The sequence below is a fragment of the Euprymna scolopes genome, chromosome 46, assembly GCF_053919585.1.
Source record: "Euprymna scolopes isolate OS-2025 chromosome 46, ASM5391958v1, whole genome shotgun sequence".
NCBI classification, from domain to species: Eukaryota; Metazoa; Mollusca; class Cephalopoda; order Sepiida; family Sepiolidae; genus Euprymna; species Euprymna scolopes.
Genome location: NC_136527.1, coordinates 86,244,804 through 86,263,814, shown reverse-complemented (window position 1 = coordinate 86,263,814; position 19,011 = coordinate 86,244,804). Strand labels below are relative to the sequence as shown.

The window sequence follows — 19,011 nt, the reverse complement described above, 5'->3', positions numbered from 1 at the left end:
TATATACAAATTGTCTCCCGTGAATATATATACAAAATAACTTCTAATCATTATGTGATGTATATATAAATTGTCTCCCTTGAATATATATAGATATAGATTAAATATATATATATATATGCATTTCAATTAAAAAAATAACTTCTAATTATGTCATCTATATACAAATTGTCTCCCTTGAATATATATATATATATATATATATGTATTTCAAGTAAAAAAAATAACTTCTAATAATTATGTGATCTATATATATACCAATGATGCTTGCATGTGCTCCATAGTTTTATATAGCTGTGTAGTAAGTTTAAAAATTGCTTTGTTTAATTATACAAGACGATTTTACTTTAAGAGTGCTCAATGCATTTAAAGAGCTTTGTAGTAAGAGTTGGAAACATTTTTGCAATTATTTTAGACAAATCTACTTCCAGAGTGCTCAATATATTAGTAGAGCTAAATAAAACATTTGAGAAACAGATATGGCATTTCAACTGCATAAATTTATTTTGACAGAGTACAATACATTAGTAGAGCTAAATATACACTTTCAAAAGCATGTATGGCAATTCAGCTACACAAATATACTTAAGAGTGCTCAATAGATTAGTAGACGAAAGCATAAAATTCAGAAAACATGAGGAGCTCTGCAGTATGTTTTGAAAACCTAAATGTCAATATGTAAGTATAGATATACTGTAAGTTTTTAATATATATATATATATATATATATATATATATATATATATATATATATATATGACAAGTATTTGAAACAAATTTCCTATTTGAGTGCCTAATATATTTGAGAGCTCTATGGTAACTTTATAAAACATATTTCAAAATTATGTTAGATAAATTGTCTTTGAGAGTGCTCATTTAATTAAGTAGAGTTCTGCATTAGTTTTGGGGTATGGTTCTCACTTTATTAGGGCAATAACTTGGACACATTATACTATGGACAAATCCATTGAGGACAATCAAAGGTAACCTGTTTTTTTCGACTCTGCTGAATAAGACTCATCCGTCTTGGTTCACTCTTGGGACATTAAAACAAAAAAGGTGAAGAATTAAAAAAAGAATGCAAAAATGTAAATGTCTTTGCAACTCATTCATTTTCACTTTCATAAAACAAAAACATCTGTAAAAACTTGATAAAAGAATGCACAAACAATAAAATACAAATTTGCTGTCTTGGAATCTGAAATCAGTAGAAACATCCCCTACTGAAATTCCTGCACACCTCAAAAAAAAAAAAAAAAAAAAGATTCCTTCCCAATGCAATACTTTTCAAGCAATTACAGTGTCAGACTTGGTACTGGAATGACTCTGTAAACTGAAAAAATATACATAATAAAAAATGTTAAGCAAAATTGATTCATGTTAACACCTCTCCCAACACCACAGATTAACTACAAAAATACTTGATAAAACAAGACACAATTACAAATGTGTATGAAAAAAATTAAAATAAAAAAAATAAAAAAAATCAACCAAGCAATTGCTCATGATTTTCTGGTGTTTGATGGAATGTGAGTAGGCATACAGCCTGGATAATTTTCCAAGGTAAGTGATGATATTCATCATTATTGTCTTTTTGGATTAGTTCAGATATATCTCATAACTATAATTGTTTTATGTATATATTTATATGTCTAGATGTTATGTCTGCTATTTGCATGTTCCCTATAGAAAAAAAGCTACATAAAATCTACAAGTGTATTCTGATGTAAAATTAACTAGTAAATACAATGCTTGTGTTCCTGATATATCAACTATTTCTTATTAGCATATAAGTTGAATCATGAAATGTATCTCCCTTGCCTGTCTCTCTTTATACCTCTGTATTTATCTAGATCTGTCTATCTCTCTTTTCTTATTCTATATCCCTATTCCTCGCCTTGCTATCCACTATGTGTGAACTTATAAATTTCAACATGTCTAGATTGATAAGCTTCTCATTTACCGGTACCTAACTCCCGTTTTGAAGTTAGAAGTTTTAACTTGATTACACGTTTATATGCCAAGGCATCGATGAGGCACATCCAGACGCCAACCTACACGGTGCAGAGAAAGGACAGAAAAAAAACTAAGTCCCGATGTGCCTAGCAGATTAGAAGGCATTTTGCTACGCCTACATTCACCCAACATGGCAGTAGGCGTCGATCGGGCACTTCCAGACACTTATTTACACTGTTTTGAACTTAGAAATTTAAATTGAATACTCGTGGACATGTGTTGGTCTAGTAGCTCCTCATCTACCTATACCTACGTCCGCCCCTGTAAGGACTTAGAAATTTTCATTTGAATACACGTTGATTTGCCTTGGTCTATAAGATTGTCACCTATCTATACCTACATCCCCTTTGTTTCGACTTAGAAATTTTTCAATTGAATACACGCTGAGATGCCTTGGTCTATAAGATTGTAACCTATCAATACCTACATTCCCTTTGTTTGGACTTAGAAATTTTTCACTTGAATACACGCTGAGATGCCTTGGTCTATAAGATTGCCATCTATCAATGCCTACATCCCCTCTTGTTTGGACTTAGAAATTTTTCAATTGAATACACTCTGAGATGCTTTGGTCTATAAGATTGTCACCTATCTATACCTACATCCCCTCTTGTTTGAACTTAGAAATTTTTCAATTGAATACACGCTGAGATGCCTTGGTCTATAAGATTGTCACCTATCTATACCTACATCCCCTCTTGTTTGGACTTAGAAATTTTTCAATTGAATACACGCTGAGATGCCTTGGTCTATAAGATTGTCACCTATCTATACCTACATCCCCTCTTGTTTGGACTTAGAAATTTTTCAATTGAATACACGCTGAGATGCTTTGGTCTATAAGATTGTCACCTATCTATACCTACATCCCCTCTTGTTTGGACTTAGAAATTTTTCAATTGAATACACGCTGAGATGCCTTGGTCTATAAGATTGTCACCTATCTATACCTACATCCCCTCTTGTTTGGACTTAGAAATTTTTCAATTGAATACACGCTGAGATGCCTTGGTCTATAAGATTGTCACCTATCTATACCTACATCCCCTCTTGTTTGGACTTAGAAATTTTTCAATTGAATACACGCTGAGATGCCTTGGTCTATAAGATTGTCACCTATCTATACCTACATCCCCTCTTGTTTGGACTTAGAAATTTTTCAATTGAATACACGCTGAGATGCCTTGGTCTATAAGATTGCCATCTATCAATGCCTACATCCCCTCTTGTTTGGACTTAGAAATTTTTCAATTGAATACACTCTGAGATGCTTTGGTCTATAAGATTGTCACCTATCTATACCTACATCCCCTCTTGTTTGGACTTAGAAATTTTTCAATTGAATACACGCTGAGATGCCTTGGTCTATAAGATTGTCACCTATCTATACCTACATCCCCTCTTGTTTGGACTTAGAAATTTTTCAATTGAATACACGCTGAGATGCCTTGGTCTATAAGATTGTCACCTATCTATACCTACATCCCCTCTTGTTTGGACTTAGAAATTTTTCAATTGAATACACGCTGAGATGCCTTGGTCTATAAGATTGTCACCTATCTATACCTACATCCCCTCTTGTTTGGACTTAGAAATTTTTCAATTGAATTCACTCTGAGATGCTTTGGTCTATAAGATTGTCACCTATCTATACCTACATCCCCTCTTGGTTGGACTTAGAAATTTTTCAATTGAATACACGCTGAGATGCCTTGGTCTATAAGATTGCCATCTATCAATGCCTACATCCCCTCTTGTTTGGACTTAGAAATTTTTCAATTGAATACACGCTGAGATGCCTTGGTCTATAAGATTGTCACCTATCTATACCTACATCCCCCTCTTGTTTGGACTTAGAAATTTTTCACGTGAATACACGCTGAGATGCCTTGGTCTATAAGATTGTCACCTATCTATACCTACATCCCCTCTTGTTTGGACTTAGAAATTTTTCAATTGAATACACTCTGAGATGCCTTGGTTTATAAGATTGTCACCTATCTATACCTACATCCCCCTCTTGTTTGGACTTAGAAATTTTTCAATTGAATACACGCTGAGATGCCTTGGTCTATAAGATTGCCATCTATCAATGCCTACATCCCCTCTTGTTTGGACTTAGAAATTTTTCAATTGAATACACTCTGAGATGCTTTGGTCTATAAGATTGTCACCTATCTATACCTACATCCCCTCTTGTTTGGACTTAGAAATTTTTCAATTGAATACACGCTGAGATGCCTTGGTCTATAAGATTGTCACCTATCTATACCTACATCCCCTCTTGTTTGGACTTAGAAATTTTTCAATTGAATACACTCTGAGATGCTTTGGTCTATAAGATTGTCACCTATCTATACCTAAATCCCCTCTTGTTTGGACTTTGAAATTTTTCAATTGAATACACTCTGAGATGCCTTGGTCTATAAGATTGTCACCTATCTATACCTACATCCCCTCTTGTTTGGACTTAGAATTTTTTCAATTGAATACACTCTGAGATGCTTTGGTCTATAAGATTGTCACCTATCTATACCTACATCCCCTCTTGTTTGGACTTAGAAATTTTTCAATTGAATACACGCTGAGATGCCTTGGTCTATAAGATTGTCACCTATCTATACCTACATCCCCTCTTGTTTGGACTTAGAAATTTTTCAATTGAATACACGCTGAGATGCCTTGGTCTATAAGATTGTCACCTATCTATACCTACATCCCCTCTTGTTTGGACTTAGAAATTTTTCAATTGAATACACGCTGAGATGCTTTGGTCTATAAGATTGTCACCTATCTATACCTACATCCCCTCTTGTTTGGACTTAGAAATTTTTCAATTGAATACACGCTGAGATGCCTTGGTCTATAAGATTGCCATCTATCAATGCCTACATCCCCTCTTGTTTGGACATAGAAATTTTTCAATTGAATACACTCTGAGATGCTTTGGTCTATAAGATTGTCACCTATCTATACCTACATCCCCTCTTGTTTGGACTTAGAAATTTTTCAATTGAATACACGCTGAGATGCCTTGGTCTATAAGATTGTCACCTATCTATACCTACATCCCCTCTTGTTTGGACTTAGAAATTTTTCAATTGAATACACGCTGAGATGCCTTGGTCTATAAGATTGTCACCTATCTATACCTACATCCCCTCTTGTTTGGACTTAGAAATTTTTCAATTGAATACACGCTGAGATGCTTTGGTCTATAAGATTGTCACCTATCTATACCTACATCCCCTCTTGTTTGGACTTAGAAATTTTTCAATTGAATACACGCTGAGATGCCTTGGTCTATAAGATTGCCATCTATCAATGCCTACATCCCCTCTTGTTTGGACTTAGAAATTTTTCAATTGAATACACTCTGAGATGCCTTGGTCTATAAGATTGTCACCTATCTATACCTACATCCCCTCTTGTTTGACTTAGAAATTTTTCAATTGAATACACTCTGAGATGCTTTGGTCTATAAGATTGTCACCTATCTATACCTACATCCCCTCTTGTTTGGAGTTAGAAATTTTTCAATTGAATACACTCTGAGATGCTTTGGTCTATAAGATTGTCACCTATCTATACCTACATCCCCTCTTGTTTGGACTTAGAATTTTTTCAATTGAATACACTCTGAGATGCCTTGGTCTATAAGATTGTCACCTATCTATACCTACATCCCCTCTTGTTTGGACTTAGAAATTTTTCAATTGAATACACTCTGAGATGCTTTGGTCTATAAGATTGTCACCTATCTATACCTACATCCCCTCTTGTTTGGAGTTAGAAATTTTTCAATTGAATACACTCTGAGATGCTTTGGTCTATAAGATTGTCACCTATCTATACCTACATCCCCTCTTGTTTGGACTTAGAAATTTTTCAATTGAATACACGCTGAGATGCCTTGGTCTATAAGATTGTCACCTATCTATACCTACATCCCCCATTGTTTGGACTTAGAAATTTTTCACTTGAATACACTCTGAGATGCCTTGGTCTATAAGATTGTCACCTATCTATACCTACATCCCCTCTTGTTTGGACTTAGAAATTTTTCAATTGAATACACGCTGAGATGCCTTGGTCTATAAGATTGTCACCTATCTATACCTACATCCCCTCTTGTTTGGACTTAGAAATTTTTCAATTGAATACACGCTGAGATTCCTTGGTCTATAAGATTGTCACCTATCTATACCTACATCCCCTCTTGTTTGGACTTAGAAATTTTTCACTTGAATACACTCTGAGATGCCTTGGTCTATAAGATTGTCACCTATCTATACCTACATCCCCACTTGTTTGGACTTAAAAATTTTTCAATTGAATACACGCTGAGATGCCTTGGTCTATAAGATTGCCATCTATCAATGCCTACATCCCCTCTTGTTTGGACTTAGAAATTTTTCAATTGAATACACGCTGAGATGCCTTGGTCTATAAGATTGTCACCTATCTATACCTACATCCCCTCTTGTTTGGACTTAGAAATTTTTCAATTGAATACACGCTGAGATGCCTTGGTCTATAAGATTGTCACCTATCTATACCTACATCCCCTCTTGTTTGGACTTAGAAATTTTTCAATTGAATACACGCTGAGATGCTTTGGTCTATAAGATTGTCACCTATCTATACCTACATCCCCTCTTGTTTGGACTTAGAAATTTTTCAATTGAATACACGCTGAGATGCCTTGGTCTATAAGATTGCCATCTATCAATGCCTACATCCCCTCTTGTTTGGACATAGAAATTTTTCAATTGAATACACTCTGAGATGCTTTGGTCTATAAGATTGTCACCTATCTATACCTACATCCCCTCTTGTTTGGACTTAGAAATTTTTCAATTGAATACACGCTGAGATGCCTTGGTCTATAAGATTGTCACCTATCTATACCTACATCCCCTCTTGTTTGGACTTAGAAATTTTTCAATTGAATACACGCTGAGATGCCTTGGTCTATAAGATTGTCACCTATCTATACCTACATCCCCTCTTGTTTGGACTTAGAAATTTTTCAATTGAATACACGCTGAGATGCTTTGGTCTATAAGATTGTCACCTATCTATACCTACATCCCCTCTTGTTTGGACTTAGAAATTTTTCAATTGAATACACGCTGAGATGCCTTGGTCTATAAGATTGCCATCTATCAATGCCTACATCCCCTCTTGTTTGGACTTAGAAATTTTTCAATTGAATACACTCTGAGATGCCTTGGTCTATAAGATTGTCACCTATCTATACCTACATCCCCTCTTGTTTGACTTAGAAATTTTTCAATTGAATACACTCTGAGATGCTTTGGTCTATAAGATTGTCACCTATCTATACCTACATCCCCTCTTGTTTGGAGTTAGAAATTTTTCAATTGAATACACTCTGAGATGCTTTGGTCTATAAGATTGTCACCTATCTATACCTACATCCCCTCTTGTTTGGACTTAGAAATTTTTCAATTGAATACACGCTGAGATGCCTTGGTCTATAAGATTGTCACCTATCTATACCTTCATCCCCTCTTGTTTGGACTTAGAAATTTTTCACTTGAATACACTCTGAGATGCCTTGGTCTATAAGATTGTCACCTATCTATACCTACATCCCCTCTTGTTTGGAGTTAGAAATTTTTCAATTGAATACACGCTGAGATGCCTTGGTCTATAAGATTGTCACCTATCTATACCTACATCCCCTCTTGTTTGGACTTAGAAATTTTTCAATTGAATACACGCTGAGATGCCTTGGTCTATAAGATTGTCACCTATCTATACCTACATCCCCCTCTTGTTTGGACTTAGAAATTTTTCACGTGAATACACGCTGAGATGCCTTGGTCTATAAGATTGTCACCTATCTATACCTACATCCCCTCTTGTTTGGACTTAGAAATTTTTCACTTGAATACACTCTGAGATGCCTTGGTTTATAAGATTGTCACCTATCTATACCTACATCCCCTCTTGTTTGGACTTAGAAATTTTTCAATTGAATACACGCTGAGATGCCTTGGTCTATAAGATTGTCACCTATCTATACCTACATCCCCTCTTGTTTGGACTTAGAATTTTTTCAATTGAATACACTCTGAGATGCCTTGGTCTATAAGATTGTCACCTATCTATACCTACATCCCCTCTTGTTTGGACTTAGAAATTTTTCAATTGAATACACTCTGAGATGCTTTGGTCTATAAGATTGTCACCTATCTATACCTACATCCCCTCTTGTTTGGAGTTAGAAATTTTTCAATTGAATACACTCTGAGATGCTTTGGTCTATAAGATTGTCACCTATCTATACCTACATCCCCTCTTGTTTGGACTTAGAAATTTTTCAATTGAATACACGCTGAGATGCCTTGGTCTATAAGATTGTCACCTATCTATACCTACATCCCCCATTGTTTGGACTTAGAAATTTTTCACTTGAATACACTCTGAGATGCCTTGGTCTATAAGATTGTCACCTATCTATACCTACATCCCCTCTTGTTTGGACTTAGAAATTTTTCAATTGAATACACGCTGAGATGCCTTGGTCTATAAGATTGTCACCTATCTATACCTACATCCCCTCTTGTTTGGACTTAGAAATTTTTCAATTGAATACACGCTGAGATTCCTTGGTCTATAAGATTGTCACCTATCTATACCTACATCCCCTCTTGTTTGGACTTAGAAATTTTTCACTTGAATACACTCTGAGATGCCTTGGTCTATAAGATTGTCACCTATCTATACCTACATCCCCACTTGTTTGGACTTAAAAATTTTTCAATTGAATACACGCTGAGATGCCTTGGTCTATAAGATTGCCATCTATCAATGCCTACATCCCCTCTTGTTTGGACTTAGAAATTTTTCAATTGAATACACTCTGAGATGCTTTGGTCTATAAGATTGTCACCTATCTATACCTACATCCCCTCTTGTTTGGACTTAGAAATTTTTCAATTGAATACACTCTGAGATGCTTTGGTCTATAAGATTGTCACCTATCTATACCTACATCCCCTCTTGTTTGGACTTAGAATTTTTTCAATTGAATACACTCTGAGATGCTTTGGTCTATAAGATTGTCACCTATCTATACCTACATCCCCTCTTGTTTGGACTTAGAATTTTTTCAATTGAATACACGCTGAGATGCCTTGGTCTATAAGATTGTCACCTATCTATACCTACATCCCCTCTTGTTTGGACTTAGAAATTTTTCACTTGAATACACTCTGAGATGCCTTGGTCTATAAGATTGTCACCTATCTATACCTACATCCCCTCTTGTTTGGACTTAGAAATTTTTCAATTGAATACACGCTGAGATGCCTTGGTCTATAAGATTGCCATCTATCAATGCCTACATCCCCTCTTGTTTGGACTTAGAAATTTTTCAATTGAATACACTCTGAGATGCTTTGGTCTATAAGATTGTCACCTATCTATACCTACATCCCCTCTTGTTTGGACTTAGAATTTTTTCAATTGAATACACTCTGAGATGCCTTCGTCTATAAGATTGTCACCTATCTATACCTACATCCCCTCTTGTTTGACTTAGAAATTTTTCAATTGAATACACTCTGAGATGCTTTGGTCTATAAGATTGTCACCTATCTATACCTACATCCCCTCTTGTTTGGAGTTAGAAATTTTTCAATTGAATACAACCAACCTCTCTTCCATCACCGAAACGAACTCCGAGAACTAGTACCCCTTCAATGACAATACCCATTACAAACTTGACAGGCAGCAAAATCCCACCCCTTCACTGTAGAAATGCTATAAAGACTGTAGTGGAATGCGGCCGCAAATGGATGGTAATATTCAAAGCTAGTAAGATGAAGATGCTCTCCTTTAACAATTACAAGACACCTTGTTCTTCATTGAGGTTCTCACTAGGGTTATCATTGAGGATCGCCAAATTGAACATTTGTTACATATAGTTATCTTTGAGGAGCACCATTTACGTTTTGGGTGTATAACATCAAAAGGATTCCGTGTGCGTATGATTGTCTCTAATATAAATGGTTGTGTGTTTGATTATCATAAAGGGAATCGTGTGTGTGACATGTAATTTCAGAACCTACCTCTGCTTCTTCGATGTTGGACCATCTGGAAATTTCTCATCCTGGAGGGAGACTTGATACCTGTTTGACGAAGATTTATCACTCCAAGACGATGAATGGGTTTTAATTTTTTATTTCACTTTCCCCAGAGGTCCTGCAGAAGTGGAAGTGAAATCTGCCTGTGTGGGGGTTCTTCTTCTACACACGTCAGCGTTCGTCTCCCCCCCCTCCCCAGTTAAGAGGGGGAGACAACGGAAAACCGTCCGTCTTCTTCAAAGCCCAAATCAAATCTCCCCGATCTAGCCAAACTGACCACGTCACATATACGTAATCTGGTCAGCTGACCTTCGGTTCTGGTAAACGTGTCTACCTCCATGTTTACTCACCTCTCTCTCTCTCTGTCTCTCTGTAACAATATGAACTGGAACAAATACATTGAGGACATTGCAAAGGCTGCTGCAAAGAAGGTGGGTTTCTTCTATCGAGCTAGAAGACTACTCACACCTGAGAGTATCCAGTATCTGTACAAAGCCATCATTCACCCATGCATGGAGTATTATTGCCACATCTGGGCTGATGCATCTACCACTAGTCTCTCCCTCTTGTATAGGGTCCAAAAAAGACTTTTCGATATAATCGGTCCCATATATATATATTATTCCTTAATTGGAATTCATTTTTTGAGATGAGCATTATATATTAATTTATTTTTATTCCGGACTATTAGTCTCATCTTTATTAGTTGTTGTGTTTTGATCTTTGATTTTATTAGTTGTTGTGCTTTGATCTTTTTATTGGTTTGACGAAGGCCAGAGGAATAGTTGGCCGAAACGTTGTGAATAAACAAACCAATAAAAGATGAAAAACAACAACTAATAAAGATGAGAATAATAGTCCGAAATAAAAATAAATTAATAATCAGTCCCACTTTGTCAACTAAGCTCTAGCCCCTGTCTCATCACCGCAATGTTGCATGTTTTACAAATATTTTAATGTAATGTGTTCTGATGAACTCGTTTCACTTGTACCCCCTCGACGTACATATCCCCGACAAACCCGCTTAGCAATAAGATCTCACCCCTTCACTGTTGTCCTTAAATGCCAGAAAGTTTTCTATGCTAATAGTTTCTTCCCTCGAACAGCTAGACTTTGGAATTCCCTTTCTGCTGCCTGCTTCCCTGGCTGTACTGATATGCAGAAGTTTAAATGTAATGTAAACAAATATCTTGTTAATCTTTCCTAGACATGGCCCCAAATAGTAGCCTCTTATGTCCAAGTGGTAATATGCTTTGTGAGGGGTGAACATGAGTAAAACAAAAAAAAAAAAACTTCTACTCAAATAGCTTTTTCCCTCGGACTGCTGCACTTTGGAATTTCCTTCCAGGCCCCTACTTTCCTGATTGGCAGAAATTCAAGTGTAATATGATCAGACATCTTGCTGCCCAATTCAATCCATAGTATCTTTGAAAATCTGGTTGCGAATAGTTTTTTGGGGGACTATTTTACCATGTTTGTCCAAAATTTTCTGTCTATGTCAAAATTTTCTGTGTATGTTTAGTAAATAGTTTATTTAGCAGTTTTGCATGGTGCGGAACTCAAATTTAAATATGTTAAGGCCTTGGCGACTTTTGGGGTTGAACAGGGGGAAGGGGGGGAAGGCAAATGATGGACTTAGTCATTTCTTTTTTCGCAGGGTGCAGAACTCAAATTTACATATGTTAAGGCCTAAAACTGCACCGTTTGTACATTTTCACCAGGATTTGACGTTCCCGGGGGACTTTTAGGGCTAAATGGGGGGCGGGGATGCTGAACTTAGTAATTTTTTTTTATGCCTCGTCTACTATGCTTCATTTGTTTAAATTATTGTTTAATTAATAAATGTTTATAAAAAGTATTTAATTTGTATCAATTGGTTTTCAATTTATTGTAAATGAATTCGATCCAGTAAATGCAATAAACCCTTATCTTTGAGTGGCCTCTTGGCCTTGATAATATGGTGATGCCTATGTAAAAAAAAAATAAATAAAAAAAATAAATGTTAATATAGGGCCCAATTGGGGGGGGGCAAATGCTAAACTTAGTCATTTTTTATTTTTATGCCTCGTTTACTGTGCACTCATGGGGGACCATACTTCATTTGTTTAAATTATTGTTTAATTAATAAATGTTTATAAAAAGTATTTAATTTGTATCAATTGGTTTTCAATTTATTGTAAACGAATTCGATCCAGTAAATGCAATAATAAAGTAAATAAATGTTAATATAAAGTATTTAATTTATTATTTAATTAATAACCAAATTTTTAAAGAACGTATATAATTAATATCATTCTATTCAATTTCTTGTAGACAAATGCCACTATGTAATATATAGTACTAGCAGGGGTACCCGGCGTTGCCCGAGTGTTTGTTTCCGGGACGGGGGGAGGGGAGTTTTAAAAAATGTTATGGTAGGTAAGTAGGAAGGATCAAACCCGGAGTCATGAGTAAAAGTAGGAAAATAAAGTGTGAAAAAAAAACAAAAAAAAAAACATCTGCAACGTTAACAGTTCGGCCACCAAGAAAAGTCCATTCCAGTTGTTTAGGAAAAAAAAAAAAAACGACTACGGTAGGTCGGCGCGAACGTGAAAATATAATGTGAATTGTCCAGCATGCTAACCACTACGCCACAGAGCACTGCAGCTTAGTTTAGTGATTTTAAATAACTTCACATGAAAGAACTACAAAGCCAAACCGGTGTTCTCTTCTCAACTGTTCCTTGTGAACGATCCCCAAACGGTGTTAAGTGGTGGCAGGGGGAGGAGGAATTTATTAGAGAGAAAATATTTTACCACTTCCATTGATCTTAACCGATTTTGACCGTGACTTCTCAGCAGAAAAAGTATAGAAATCTAAGATTATCGAGGAATTTGAGAAATAATAAGCCTATAACACACCTCAGATATTGTTCTGCCGTTTGTGCATATTATATTTGCATGAAATATCTTGATTTTTAATCCTATTAATGTCAAAATCAGACGGGAAAAAATGAGTTCATTTTATTTATATAGAGATATATAATACTAGCATAGGTGCTCGGCGTTGCCTGGGTGTTTGGAGGTGTGTGTTGAGCAAAAAAAATGTTGTAGGAGGAAGGCAGGCTCGGACCTGTACTGCGATGGAGGAAAAGAACAGGAAAAAAACGTGATGTCTTTGCTGTTATGACCACCGGCAAACCGGAAGTGACATAGGTTTAAATTAAGGCTAGATAATCGAAAAGAGGGGATGACTTTAAAAAAAAGCGACTCCTCCCTGCTGAAAAGTGCCCAGTTGAGGGTGAAGAAATTAATGTTTTAACCAATTTTTCGGTATTTGTCGTCTGAAGGGTCGAGCTTAAAAGCGATAAAGATCTTGTGAAAATCCGTCGCCTCTGTCAAAAGTTTCAGGCAGACATGCAAAGATACATACATAGACTTATATATTCATAGCTCAAATTACCCTATCTCTGAATACCCTTTATGTAAAATTTCAAATGTTTAGACCAGAAATTGCCTGAGTAATTCAGTTTAAAAACTTTGACCCCTATTATGACCCCTTTACATTTATTGTTTTGGGCTCAAATCAGGTTATTAAGTTAGATCCATGTCCAAGGAACCTATATCTAAAATTTCAATTGTTTTTACCTAAAATTAGCGGAGGAGTTTGGTAGAGTTCTCAAAGGTCAAATCGTTGAACTTTGACCTCTTAACAGCCAAATTTCTGGCCAAAAACAAATTACCAAAATCTCAGTGCTTTGTATATCAAATTGCGAGTCTGTAGACTGAAAATTGACAGTTATTGCGTAGGAAAATATACACAAACTGACACAAAGACAGACACTTTCACTTTTATAGATATATAATATAAAGTTAATAAATCTTAATATTAATTAATTGTAATTATCTTGTATACTATATTATTGTACCCATTTTTTGGTCACTGTTCACCGTTATGCCAACTGAAGACGCCTCAATAATTTCTTAAAAAAATGATGACTTTTATAGGTTTTCAGGTATGTTGAAAACAAATATCGTAGGGAAAATTAGCGCAGTCAAATAGTTTTCAAGATATAAATATTCTGTATTTTGTTACATAATTTCTAGTAGTTTTATTTGGCCGCCATCTTTGTTGTTTCCATGAAATGGTATATTGAGCATGCGTGCGCACGCTGCAGTGAGCGGATGATCTGTGTAGTTGACTCAATGCAATTCTGAAAGCCGTTCTTAACACGAGGAGGTGGGGAGATGTTTATTGCAAAAGCCATTCTTAACATGGGGAAGTGGGGGGGGTCATACCGAAAGCCGTTCTTAACATGGGGAAGTGTATGTTTATTCTGAAAGCCGTTCTTAGCATGGAGAAGTGTATGTTTATTCTGAGAGCCGTTCTTAGCATGTGGAGGTTTATGTTTATTCCGAAAGCCATTCTTAACATGGGGAGGTGGGGGATGTTTATTCCGAAAGCCATTCTTAACATGGAGAAGGGGGGGAAGGCGTTTATTCCAAAAGCCGTTCTTAACATCGGGAGGTGTGGGGGAATGTTTATTCCGAAAGCCGTTCTTAACATGGGGAGGTGGGAGGATATTTATTCCAAAAGTCGTTCTTAACATGGGGAGGAGGGGGGGTATTCTAAAAGCCGTTCTTAACATTGGGAGGTGGGGGGATGTTTATCGCGAAAGAAATGGCGTTGAATAACCGTTTTCATCTCATAGACATGACAACACATATCGCATGCTCACTATCCCATTTCATTGAAACAACAAAGATGGCGGCCAATTCAAACTACTAAAAATTACATTGCACGATTCAGATATTTATATCTCGAAAACTATTTGTCTGCGCTAATTTTCCTGGTGATATCTGTGTTCAGCATACTCGAAAACCTTTAAAAGTTGTTGATTTATCGCAAAATGTTGAGACGTCTCCAGTTGGCGTAACGGTGAACTTTGACCCATTTATGTTTTCAATGTTAATACCAATTTGTTTTCAATTTCTTGTAGACGAACGCCATTATAAATGTTCTTTCTGTTCCGCTGCGTTCTTCCACGCGCATCACCTGCAACGCCATGAAAAGCAGTTACATACGTCTGGGAAGGAAGTGAAAACGAATCAGTGCAAAGACTGCTTCAAGACATTCGCTACGCAATTGACGCTCAAGTTTCATCAGGATTTCGCGTGCCGAATGGTGCAACGTCCGCACAGATGTCCTAGCTGCCAGCTTGGTTTTAAGAATGCAGTGGAAATCGAAAGCCACAAGTGCAGCGGGAACCCTGCAAAGCCGTTATGCTGTATGAACTGCGACTTCCGCACTGGTTCACCACGAGACTTAGAACACCATAATCGGATCCACACGGGGGAACGATGCTACAAGTGTGAATTGTGTGATTTTCGGACAGCGTGGAAAAAAAACCTGAAGGTGCACATTTTGAAACATTCCGGATTAAAACCGTTCGCTTGCAATGTTTGTGACTTTGCGACAAACGATCGCAGTAATTTGAGAACTCATTTGAGGAAACATTTGAAAAAGAATAGCGCGAATCTTTGTCACACGTGCGGCACAAATTTCAGTGACCCGCAGGCTCTGGCGTCACATATGCTGTTGCACAATTATGACACGCCTTACAAGTGCACATATTGCAACTATTCGACCAAGTATAAGTTCACGCTCAAGTCACACATGCGTGCCCACAATGTTGAGATCGAGACGGCGAAAACCTCTCAGATCGTGTCGACTGATGCTGATCTTGGCTCGATTCAAGACGTTAGAGAAATATCAATCCAAACAGCAGACGCCGACTACGAAGAACTTGTTGAGAAACAGTTTTTTATGTGCCAGGAATGCGGTTTTGTTATTGACAATCGGAAACTTTTTGACATACATCAGTGTAAGGTGAACGACCCGACCGCGCCGTCTGTTTTGGATGGCGAAATGATTATTCAAATTATCGAAAGTCCAGCGGAACTCCAGGAAGTTGTTGAACCGTGACAAATTTGACAATATCTTGTAACTTTGTCTTGTTATCAATAATGTTGAAATATTATTTATTTTGCTTCGATTAATCGAACAATCGTTCTCACATCTTGAGTGTTATCTGCACAACGTTTCGGCCGATGTAACCTTCGACCTTCTTCAGGTATAAAAGTCGCCATGATTTGGTAGCAAAAAGAAGTGAGGGTAACTCTGTACTCTAAGGTTTCACATTTTTTATCTAGTTTGAAGTAAAAGGTACTTGTACAGTTTAATCAACACATTAAAAAATGAAAATATCGAAAAAAGTTTAAATTGTACGTATCCGTTATGAAGAAAAGCTAGAATTAAAGATGGGGAGGGAATGTCCGCGCTTCACATGGATTTATCTTCCTGTGGCGTTTCTAAAATCCAAACAAAAATTAAGAAAAAATCCAAGATGTCTGCCTTCAAAGTGCTGTCATAAAAACATGTTTTCCGCTGTAAAAAAACCCAAAAAAACTACTCTATCAAATTAAGTGAAATGTTTTTTTGTTTTTTTCGGAGATCTTCAGTTCAAAACGGATACGTACAATATAAACTTTTTTTGATATTTTCATTTTTATATGTTAATTAAACTGTACAAGTACCAAAGTTTACGCAAATTATAAAAGTAATTTAATTATCAGCGAACGTTGTCTCCTACGAGGCCTTGCAGGGGGTTAAAATAGTGACAGCCACCTTAAACCTTGTGTTGCTTTGCGAAGCACCTCCCCTCTCTCTTATCCGATCAAGAGTCTCCCTTATCCCGAAGTCGCCGGATGCCAGCGAGCCACCCTCCTTCGCCCAATTGCAAGGGATGGCTGCCTGGAGGTCACCACCTGTTTAAATGCAATTCTCAAGAGTGCCCATCGGGAGACACGGGATCTCTGTGACGGTGATGATCGACGTTTCCAAAGCGTTTGACACCGTTAATCACGACTCGATCTGCCGGGCAGCGCGCAGGTTTGGCGCACCAGATCCTCTGGTGCGCTACATCCGGGCCGGCTATGATGCTACGACCAGCGTGCTGGGAGACCGGGTTTTTCACCCTTCCCGTGGTGTTCGCCAGGGCGACCCTTTGTCGCCTCTGCTTTTTAACATGGTCATGGATGAGGTTCTTTCCTTGTCCCTTGCCCGAGATCGCTTATCCAATGGGGTCAACTGAGGTAGGGGCGTTAGCTTACGCCGATGACCTTACTCTCTTCGCTCGGACTCCAGAGGGTATGCGAGTAAAGCTTGAGGCGGTGGAACTAGCTTTGGCGCGATCGGGTATGGTGATTAACCCCGCTAAATCACTGTCTCTTGCCATCTTGTCTAACAAGAAGGCGAAAAACGTACACCTGGCCGCAGCGGAGCTTGTCTGTGGTGCTCAACCCGTTCGAACCCTAGGGGTCTTGGATTCGTTTGTGCTGCTCGGGGTCAGTTTCGACTGGAAGGGGATACTTCCCTTTCCACACCACAAGGTGGTCCATGACTGGCTCGGGGAGTTGCATTCTGCTCCGTTAAAGCCGCAGCAGCGCATTGAGCTCTGGCGGGGATATGCGATGCCCCGGCTATTGCATTCATTTGTCTTGGGCAACGTGCGCCACAATACTCTCAGGGCTATCGATGTTAACGTGCGAAACAGCATCCGCAAGTGGCTCAGGCTCCCAAAGGACTGTCCGGTCGGCTTTTTTCATGCCGCTGTTTCTGATGGGGGATTGGGGTTGCCTTCATTGGTGACTTTGATTCTACTGATGAGGCAAAAAAACATTAATTATAATGTATAAAAAAATCAAAAAAAATCTGGTTAAAAAAAATTGAATAACACATGATTAATCATACTGAAACCAGCAAACTTACAATTGGTTGATGGATTTTATTAAAAAATTCGAAACCTTAGAGCGCAGAGCTAACCTTTTTTTTTTCCTGACATTTTTTTAATTGCCATTGCTCCCAGGTCCACTCTGACTTGGAGTGGTAGTACCTGTTAGGGTCCCAACTATGGGTTAAATAGAAACTGACTTGAAAAAAACAAATATATTCTAATAAAAAATTTTTTTCAAAATCACTTGATTCAGCATTAAATAACCTGAAAAGGGTTGATATGCCGTAAAACAAAAACAACCACCCAACCAACTAAAAACTTACAATTGGTTGATGGATTTTAATAAAAATTTAATCATAAGTTAAAAATGATACCTCTAAGATTCCCTGATAATTAAAGCATTTTTATAATTAACTAGCGAGGGGTACCCGGCGTTGCCCGGGTGTTTGGAGGTGTGTGTGGAAACTCGGGGGGGGGGGGGGTTAAAAAAATCGTTTTTGTAGGTAAGTATAAGGATCGAACCCGAACCCTTGAGGCAAAGTTGTAAATTAAAGTGTGAAAAAAAAAAAAGTGCAACGTTAACCATTGCCCCACCGCGAGATGCTAACGGAAACACGTTTGAATTTATTTAATTACTTGGATTTGGCAGGTGCCCGTTTTAATGAGTTAATGAGGTCAAGTTTGACTGCGGGATAGTAATTTTTATTTTCCCAAGATGTTATAGGAAAAAGACTAACCCACATGCGGCGAGCGACAAATGTTGAATATTTATCTTCCCGAAATCGAGTAAATTAAATAGACAGGCGAGCTTCGTTGTTAACTTTGAGATATTACAATTTATATGCGATCTAAACAGTTTTAAAAAGTTGTGAGCCGACCGACCACTTCTCTGAAAAAAGCCTTTCTTGGACATGCACAAAAAGCGAACATACATTTTCGCTTTTATATATATAGATGTAAACTTACTTCCAAGTAGATCCAAAAATTCGAAACCTTACAGTGCAGAGCTAACTGCATTTTTTGTTCCTTCCAAAACATGGTGGCTTTTACACCTGATAAATGTTGGTTACATTGAACGTAACGTTGTGCGGATAACGCAAT

General features: G+C 37.3%; 1 protein-coding gene across 1 annotated transcript; it reads left to right on the top strand.

Moving 5' to 3' along the window:
- Positions 1 to 771: 771 nt before the first annotated feature.
- Positions 772 to 16,155, top strand: LOC145270583 (uncharacterized). Its single transcript, XM_080126213.1, has 2 exons — positions 772 to 1,563; positions 15,115 to 16,155. The coding sequence occupies exon 2, from the start codon at positions 15,297 to 15,299 to the stop codon at positions 16,098 to 16,100; it is 804 nt and encodes a 267-aa protein (XP_079982339.1). The 5' UTR covers positions 772 to 1,563; positions 15,115 to 15,296; the 3' UTR covers positions 16,101 to 16,155.
- Positions 16,156 to 19,011: the final 2,856 nt, after the last annotated feature.